Genomic DNA, 9,377 nt, shown 5'->3' with positions numbered 1-9,377 from the left:
CAGAGAGGAAGATCTTCCCACTGATGATTCACTCTCCAAGCAGCCACAACTGCCAGAGCTGCGCCAATCCGAAGCCAAAAGCCCAGAGCCGCCTCCGGGTCTCCCAGGCGGATGGATGCAGGGTCCCAAGGCTTTGGGCCGTCCTGGACTGCTTTCCCAGGCCACAAGCAGGGAGCTGGATGGGATGTGAAGAGGATTAGAACCAGCGCCCTTATAAGATGCCGGTGCGTGCACGGAAAGGACTTTAGCCACTAGGCTACTGAGCCGTGGCCGACTTTATGTTTTTGAAGACTCTTCCTCTACCACTGCCACCCCCACCGCTTCATAGCCAGGAGCTGGCATCTTACCTTCTTTGTTTGCATTCAAACAATTTTCTCGGTCCCCAAGGCTCCTCCACAGGGGGCAAGTTTCTATGTTTGTTCTCTCCTTCCATCACTTTCTTTTTTATTTTTCACTTCTCTTTTTCCTCTCCCTTCTTCCCTCCTGCTTTCCTTTTTCTTCCTCCTTCCTTTCTTCCCACAAACCATATGTTTTTTATTGGGAATTGGCTCTCACGTTCCCCCGGCGGCTGCCTCCGTCACAGGGGCATGGCAGGGGCAAATCCATTGAGACTGACCCGCACCACATTTCAATGCGGCTTCCAGATCCTCATCCAGTCCCAAATCTGAGCTCATCCCAACTGACTTTCTGTTGGGAAGAATAGCGACACCGATGCTTTTGACACATAACCCCTGGCGGGAGGTGTTGGGGGCTGGGTCCTGATGAGGGTCGTTGCCGTAGTGACTGGACTTGGTCAGGGGGTTTAACCCCCACATTCACCAACTGATCACTTGCCTTCCGGTCAAGGAGCTTGGGATCAGGAAGCTGGAATTCTCGTTTTCCTCCCCTACCCCCTTGTGGGAGGACAGAGGGGCTCCCAGCATTGTCCAACCCAGAAAGTTACACCTGGGGAGGAGCAGAACAGCCAGGATCTCCCCCCCACCCCCCATCGTGCCCATCCTTCCTGAGGATTCAAACGAAAGCCTGGGTGGAAGAGCCACCACCTCTCCACACCACCAGAACACACACACAAGATCACAGACATTATTTCCCACAGACATGGTTTCCTTTTAATGTGTTCAGCTGGAAGTGACATCATCAGCTCCTGGAGCATAAAAAGCACCAGCAGGGAACTGTCCCCTAGGGCAAAGGAGCTCAGGAACACTGGTAGAAGTCACCTAACCATCTTTGCAGTGTAGATGCATGCTGGGAGGACGTGCTTTCCAGCTTGGTATACTCCACCCGGGCCTGGGTAGATCTTGTCTACTCTACCCAAAATGTCACCGAGACTGGGGTCAGAGGAGCATGAGAGGCATTAGAAAGTTTCTTAAGCCTTTTTTTTTTTTTTTGTCAAAATTATCCAACTCTTGCCTTCAAAGCTTCCAGTTTCATTTCACATATTCAGAGATAAAGCAGATGAAAGCCCTGCTGGTCCACAAAAGTGTGCTAGGGACTTTCAGGGACACTCCCTGGGGTAATTTGTCAGCCTTTGCAAATCCTGGTGCCTCCCAAACCCAGGGCTATGGCTGTAGACTGCTGGCCCTTGCCTTGCCAGCTCAGTCCCTGGCACACTCTCTCGCCAATTAGTGACTGTACTGTGGCCAGATTCAGTACAGGACCTCATGGGCAATCCAAACTGCCGATGGAAAGAGTAATCTAGGTCTAAACTCCCAGCTGAAGAGAGTTGAGGGTGGGGTGGCTGAAGCTTCCTGAGAGACTTTGGAAAGAATTAAGGGTGGAGGTTGGGGGGGCGGCGGGTGGAGGGTGGATAAGCAAAGCCTAGGAAGTGGAAACACCTATAGTTGCGTAACTGGGTGCAAGCATCAAGCCAGTAAGCGAAGGAATTAGCTTGCAAGCACTTCTTTACAGTCCCAGACTCTGAAGTCTGCTTTATTTTGTCCGTGGACGCACATCACCGGCCAGGGAGCCTCTGCAAAAAGTGTTTTTCTGCAGCAGCTGGGAAGAACTTCACAGATTTCCACCAGCTCCCCTCTCAACCCAGGGTCCTGTGTAGACCTCACAGAGCTCGGCAGGAGAGAAGCCAAGCAAGGACCAAAAATGGGTCTCCTTGTCACCCTGGAGCTTCAGAAGGCTCCCAGTCTCCACTCATGCTGGTAGTTGCTGTGCGTACCTTCTCATAGCAAGCAGCCGTGAGTCCATGAACGGGCTAGTGCAGTGTCCTCCGTGGGCATTCCAGACACAACTCAAACCAGAGGAATGAATCTCTGTTTCTGGGTCCCGCTGGCTCTCCTGGCTGCAGGAGGAGGGGGGGCTCTGAGGTAATCACATCTCTTCTCCATTGCAGGTGTCTGAGGCAAACTAACTGAGGCTGCATGCCAAGTGAGGCTTAGTCCTTCTTCAGCCACTCCCCGCAAGTTCTAGGGGTCCTTTACCATGGAGAGCTAAGCCTACATTTCCCTCTTAACAAGTGCTCCAAGCACCTGTCTTCAACAATACCACTAACTCCAGTAAGTATTCTGCCATCTCCACTCGACCTTGGGGAGGCAGAAAACTTGAGAAAAGTCTAGTGTTTGTGGAATGCTATTCATGAGCAGTGGCTTAGTAAACAGGTACACAGACTTGGGTAAGCCCTAGTCCACCACAAGGAAATGAGAACATTTTCCTCTTGACAAGATGGATAATTTCCTGTAAAAGCTAGGTTTAGCAGGGCTTCAGTTGAAGCTACTACTTGAGTTTGTATAATGGTTGTGCATGAGAACACCCTTCCCCCACCTCCGCTTCCCCGCTCCCCATCCCTGAGCCCAGGCTAAGAGGAAGGGTTCCAGACATTTTCAGAAGTCTCCAGAGGCCTGCATCTGCCACTCTGAGGGCCAACCAAGCCTTTTGACCTCAGGGGAGCTGAAGCTTGTCTATTTGCTCCACGTGGAAAGGAGTTTTTAAAGGGCTAACATGTGTCCTCTTGAGCCGTTACCGTCCTCTCTTTTCCATACATGCTTGTGTGAGCGCGCATCACACACACACACACACACACACACACACACACACACACACACACTTTCTGGCCTCTTCTCATTTGCCTTAATTAGGAGTTGGAGAAGTCAGGTTGGGCCCCCCCTCCCCCCAGTTCATGTCAAAACTGTCAAGGGACGTAGGGGAAGGAGCCGCAGCTAGAGAGGGGTGGAGGACTCCGCGAAAGGGGGAACTTGAAGCCCCGAAGTCATTGTTTCCTTTATTTCAAAGGGAAAAACCTGCCTGATTCTCATCCTTTTGATTGATTAAGGCCCTGAATACCTCCCAGCCCTGGAGTGACAGTCCCTGAATAGACTCAAGCGAATAAAGCAGCGCAGTGCAGAGCGCGGGGCTGGCACTCGGGGGTGTAAAGAAGGCCAGTTAGCTGGCACTTACCAAGTTATAAATAAAAGCCTGTGCACAATGCTACCTTCTCCGAGGACAGACAGTCTTTACAACACTCCTGGCGTCATATCCTGCTGGGGACTCTTCAGCTCCTGGCCAAGACTTCGGCCCTTTTATTTTTTCCAGCAGTTTAGTCTGAATGCCATAATAAATTCCTGAGAACAAACGCTGCAGCCAGGCAAAAACTTTAACATATAGGCGCATCTTTGCGTCGGGGATCTGTACCTCTTAAGTCCAGAGCCCCAGCATCCCAGAGAAAATCTTCAATCAGGAAGCAGAGGTGGCTTGTCCTACCCTCTCCCCCAACCCCATCTACCTCTAACCTTCCAGGGACGGTCCCCTGGCCTAGCCCCCGGATCTTTGCGCCTCCCAGAGTAAGAAGACAAAGCAGGTTATCCACCATCCAGGACTCCTCCAGAGAGGAACCCCTCAGGGAAAACTTGTGACTTGTTGACTGCTCAACAAGTCTGCCCCGCCCCCGTGCTTTCTTAGTGGAACTGTATCCATTCCAGCAGCGACAAGTCAAGAAAATACTAAAAAACAGTGAGCGTGACAGTAGTAGACACGGAGAGGCACTGATGACGGAGAAAGTCGCGCGCGCGCGCGCACACACACACACACAAGAAGAGGCAGAAACAGAAAGTCAAGGAGACAGACAAGTAAGCAGAGAGAGTGACCGACTGGGCCTCAGTCTGCATCCTCCACTGCTGCTGTCACCCTCGGGCTGTGTCTCCAAGTTTCCTGGGGACCACCCTTCTCTCCCGAGGAAGGGGCGCAGCGCAGGTTCCTCTCCGGGCCAGTGGAGGCCTCGGCGCCGCCAAGGATGGGAAGAGAAAGTGGCCGCTGTCGCCCAATCAGCGCGTGTCTCCGCCACCCGGGACGGTCTCCCCGTCGGCCAATCGCAGCTCAGGGCTCCTGACCAAGCTTTGGGTGAAAGAACTAATAAATGCTCCCGACCCCGAATCCCCGCACTCAGTGTCACGACGAGAGGAGACTCAGGCCGCGCTCCTGCCTCACGCCCCCTCCCTCCCACCCCTTTCTCGCTCCGGCTGGAGCTCTGTGCCCCGCTTTTCTGCGCCCCCAGCCGCGGAGCCGTTCGCCGGGACCAGCAGCAAACTTTTGCGCCCTGGGCTCCGGAGCCTGGACTCTGGGGCCTCGTCGCCCGCCCCTTTCCTCGCTTCCAGCCTCAGGACCGAAAACCAGCGGCACCCCTCCCGAGTCCCTCCTTCCCTCTCACTCTCTCTCCAAACCTTGTTTTGGGGAGGGGCTCTTCCGCTCCGGAGACATCCCGAGGGTCTGTCGCGCTCCGCTCGCCTTGCTGTTTCGCCTTCACCTGGATATAATTTTCGAGCGAAGCTGCCCCCAGGATGACCACGCTGGCCGGCGCTGTGCCCAGGATGATGCGGCCCGGGCCGGGGCAGAACTACCCGCGCAGCGGATTCCCGCTGGAAGGTAAGGAAGAACCTTAGCGCCGCTCGGATCTCGGCCTAGGCTCCACCGCTCCACCCAGTCCAGGTCTTCCTCAGCTGCTATGTTGTGTCCAGTGCATCCATTATCTCCTCCATACCCTCGCCTTAGGAAGCAATAGTCCGGTCAGATTTTCCCTCTGCGAACCGAGCGAGGTTGCCCGAGCTTGGTTGCGGCTAGGCCTGCTTTCCGGGATTGTTTTGAAAATGCCTTGGTGGGGAAGGGGTGAACCGGCTTCTGAGTCCAGGAGCAGCTCCCAAGCCACAGTCGCCGCACACTTGTCCTGGCTGCGCCCACTCTTTTTGTGTGTGTATGTGCGCGCGTGTGCGCGATTTTTCTGATTAGTTCGTCAAGAGTTTTCGTGCCGTGCAAAGTTGTGGTTGGCGTAATGCTTGGCCGGCTGTCGACACCGGAATTTTGCGTATTCGTGCACGAATCTGAGTTGCGCCTGCCCCAAGTGGCACGGGAAAGTTTCTGTCACTTGGTAGGGAATCGCCTTCCAGTCAGTTGCTGGTCTCAGGAAGTTTTGCAAAGCCAGAGCTCTACTGAACGGCTTGTGGGGTTGGACGCCCGAAACGGGATTCTGGTGGTGTCCTTGGCCCTCGGTCTAGAGGAGAAGGTGACGCTTAGCGCGCCCTTGGAGGCCGGGAGCGCGCCGAGCAGGCCAGTGGCTGCCAGTGTTGCGAAGCGTAACAGGTGATTGCATGGCCGCCTGCGTCTTCTTTCGGGCCTGCCTGGGTCTCTTGGCTGAGGCACCCGAGGCTGTCAGCTATCCAAATCCTTTAGACTGGGAGGGGAGGTCGTCAAAGCCAGGGCCTAAGTGCATTTCTCCGGATCAGAAGAGCTTTCTAGAGCAAGCACTATCGGCCGTGGGGCCTAGCTCCAAGGCTTCAGATGGGCTAGACCTCAGGAAAGACAGGTTCTTGGGGGTGGGAGGGCTTATCTTATTCCAATTGTTCTAAGTCAAGCAGAAGGTCTGTGTAGGACTGTACAGTATGGACCGGCCAGGAGTGTAAGAGCCGAGGCCGATTCCTCTTTCAGCCTGCCTCCTCTCCTTCTTCCAAAGTGATTTTTCTTGCCCTTCTCTCTCATCTTCGCTCAGTGTCCACGCCGCTCGGCCAGGGCCGAGTCAACCAGCTCGGCGGGGTGTTCATCAACGGCAGGCCGCTACCTAACCACATCCGCCACAAGATCGTGGAAATGGCCCACCACGGTATCCGACCCTGCGTCATCTCACGCCAGTTGCGTGTGTCCCACGGCTGTGTCTCTAAGATCCTGTGCAGGTACCAGGAGACCGGCTCCATCCGACCCGGCGCCATCGGAGGCAGCAAGCCCAAGGTGAGGTGGTGAGCCGGACCCTGACGCCTTTGGGTTCCCAGGGTTGGGAGCAAGAGCTAGCTTCGGACTTTCTATGTAGAACGGGATGCGTGTGCGGCCCGCAGGCTGCTGTGTGCGTGTGCTTTGGCGGGAGTGGGAGGAATTCAGGCATGACCAGAGCCTGACAATCTCTGAAACATGGCTTGGCAAAGGGGAGAAAAGCAACTTTTTAAAAAGGAACCAGGAACCTTGGAATTGTCAAGGAGCGATTTTAGCAGACAAACCCCTAACGCGATCTGTGTCCACCTGTTGCAGACTTCTTTTCCTAGCGGCTTCCCAGCCCCCACAGCACTCTGTGGCACCCTTTGCGTTTTCTAATGATTTGTCCCCCAACCTTTGCCCTGTCTACCCCCAGTAAAAATCATTTTCTGAGAGCTTTCTTTGTCGTGAACCTAGGGCTTGGTTTTGTGCTACTCCGACATTTTTCCGGTTGCCTTTTAGAAAGGAAAGTCAACAGAAGCAAGTGCCGAGTGGGAGGGAATAGCACAGGCTCTGCCTTTTCTCCTGAACATAAGCAAAGCCTATAGGACTTTCTAGTTGCCACTAGTTTGGCAATATCCAGAGGGATACGATTTCCAAATGCCTCCTCCCAGCCTTCCAACCCCTTCTCTACCCAGACACCTTCACAACCTCTCCAAATGTCTTTGGAAATTCTTGGGGAAAGAGGGGGCAATTTTCTGAAATGATTTATATGGGTTATCCACTCTGATTTTTTTCAACCGATTTTTCTAACCTTTTTTATTTCACTTGGTTCTTCACTTTAGCTGAAACGTTTGTGCCACTTTGGAGAGGGGGCGAGCCGTAGATCTGACTTGAGGTCTCAGCACCCGCACCAAGCATTCTTCTTCTTTTTTGAAGTTTCGATTTCCCACATGTTCTCTGGAAGGAGTTGATTGGATTTTCAGGCATTAGAAAGTACAGTTTCCAGTTCCAGGATGTCACAATCATTCGCAATTTATCCGGACTGTCTCCACTTCACTGGGGAGGCAAATTAGGGGGAGCAGGATTGGGATAATTTCCTGTTTGTTTCATCCTAAAGTTAAGTGTCTCAGAGTTGGGAACCTTTGGCTAACTAGGGGGAACCTTCCCAGGGGATGCAGGACTCCCGGGAAGCCGCGGTCCAAGGACTCAACTGAGCCGGAGGACTGGGTACCAACGCCTGCCTGTTCTCTTAAAGCAGGTGACAACGCCTGACGTGGAGAAGAAAATCGAGGAATACAAAAGAGAGAATCCGGGCATGTTCAGCTGGGAAATCCGAGACAAATTACTCAAAGATGCGGTCTGCGATCGCAACACCGTGCCCTCAGGTACCAGGCCCCTTGGCTTCTCCCCCAAGCGTCACTGGTGCTTTGCTGTGACCCGGATGGGCCCTCCCCGTAGTCACCCCAAGTATTTATCCAAGCTGTTGGGAAGTGGTTTCTGCCAAGGCCCCCAACGATTTCCAAATCAGACTTTGTTGGGTTCTGTGGAGGTGTAAGCTTGCTTGTCCCCAGGGCCGAGGGCTTGAAAGCCCCCGGCTGAGCGTTTCCGTTGCAGAGGCAGGACACGACACGCGAGGTGGAGGCCACGCGTTTATTAATATTGATGTTCCCTTTTAAAGAGAAACAAATGTTTTGGTAACCCCATCGGAAGGGAGAGGGCCCCCAGCCGGAGGAGACATCGCCGTTCGTGCGCTCCGAAGGGAAAGCTTCGGCGGAGAGTTGATTTTCCCCTAGCGTCCCAGGGACCCGCCGGCGCCCCCGGGGCAGCCTGGAAGAGGCGGACAGAGAAGGCAGCGAGCGCAGGGCAGCGAGAGGGCGCGCGGGAGAGCTTGTTTTTAATTAAAAGGAAACTCCCTTTCCACCCCCCTCTAACAAGAACGATGTATTTCAGAACATGGATTTGTTTACCCGACTGAAATCTGGAAAAAATAAATGGGAGAGAGTGCAGTTTTTCTTTGATTTCTACATTAGGAAACGTTTCTGCCGTTGAAATGGAAACTCTTTGCAGCCTCAAAGAAGAGTTGGAAGGGGACAGGTCCGCTGGGGTCTTCTTCCCTTGTTGCGGACGGCGCGCGCTCTCCATCTCGACCCTTGTCCAGACTGCCTTCAGGTGCAGAGGCGGAGGGCGCAGAGAGGCTGGCCCGAGGATTGGCTTAGATAGAAGACCCAGAGTCCACCCAATCGGTGGAGTCCGGGAGGGCGCTTCTTAGCAGGAGGACAGGGGTGTTTCCAGGGCCTAATTCGGATGCAGGGCCTTCCTAGGCTGACTTTCCGAGCTTAGATGGACAATCGGGTGCATGGATGGCGCAGGAACACACAGAAACCAGGTGGCTGGGGCAGTTTTGCTGGCACTGAGGCTGGAGGTTTGGAGGAAGGTTCCTTCCTACCCAGCCCGGTGTCTCAATCTGCGCTCTCCTGTGCTCCTCCCGTCCCAAGTGAGCTCCATCAGCCGCATCCTGAGGAGTAAGTTCGGGAAAGGTGAAGAGGAGGAGGCTGACCTGGAGAGGAAGGAGGCAGAGGAAAGCGAGAAGAAAGCCAAGCACAGCATCGACGGCATCCTGAGCGAGCGAGGTGAGTGCCTTGCGGCGCCTGGAGCCGTCTGCTCCAGGCCTCGGCGGGCGGCGGACGTGGGGGCTGGATCGCCGCCCAGCCCCAACTCCTGTCAAAGTCCTACTGCGCCTTGCTAAGCGCATTCGAGTGAAAAGACCGAAGAGACCGTGGAACTAAACTCCAAATCTGTTAAGTGTTGCGTGTCACAAATCTTCTTCCGGTCACCTCAGCCCTTCGTTTCTAGAACCTCCAGCTGAGCTCTCAGTGGGTCTCACGAGTAACAGGACAGGAAGTTTCTTAGCTGCCCAGGTAATGGGTACAAGAGTACTCAGAGATCTAAGTGGGGTCTCAGGAAAGCCGCAATTTCTAGGGGAGAGAGAGAGAGCGAGACAAAGTTAGTTTTGAGCAACAGACCCCCCCAAAGTCACCCTATATCTCACCTTATGTATGTTTCTGTAGGTTTGCCAAAATGGAATGCTTTTGATTTGTTCTAAATTGGTTTTCAGCTGTGGTGGGGTTTAGTCTGTACGTGCCTGGGAATCAAAAGGAACTGAGGCTCAGGGTTACACATCCAGGAGATTTGAAGTG

At 54.0% G+C, this 9,377-nt stretch overlaps 1 protein-coding gene across 4 annotated transcripts in view; it reads left to right on the top strand.

Annotated features, from left to right (window-relative positions):
• The first annotated feature begins 4,384 nt into the window (after positions 1-4,384).
• The window catches only part of PAX3 (paired box 3), a 91,675-nt gene continuing 86,682 nt past the window's right edge, over positions 4,385-9,377 (top strand). For 2 of the 4 annotated variants that reach the window (XM_040982779.1, XM_040982782.1), the window contains exons 1-4: positions 4,651-4,866; positions 5,984-6,219; positions 7,436-7,565; positions 8,676-8,810. In XM_040982779.1, coding sequence (XP_040838713.1) covers positions 4,782-4,866; positions 5,984-6,219; positions 7,436-7,565; positions 8,676-8,810 — 586 coding nt within the window. In that variant the 5' untranslated portion in view covers positions 4,651-4,781. Of the gene's footprint in view, positions 4,867-5,983; positions 6,220-7,435; positions 7,566-8,675; positions 8,811-9,377 lie in introns of all 4 variants that reach the window. The other 2 variants (XM_040982780.1, XM_040982781.1) reach the window with 2 other exon arrangements.

The sequence above is a fragment of the Ochotona curzoniae genome, unplaced genomic scaffold (genome assembly GCF_017591425.1).
Source record: "Ochotona curzoniae isolate NIBS_2020 unplaced genomic scaffold, NIBS_Ocur_1.0 contig_3643, whole genome shotgun sequence".
Taxonomy (NCBI): Eukaryota; Metazoa; Chordata; class Mammalia; order Lagomorpha; family Ochotonidae; genus Ochotona; species Ochotona curzoniae.
The sequence above is the reverse complement of the archived record's forward strand: the minus strand, read 5'-3'. Positions and strand labels throughout refer to the sequence as shown.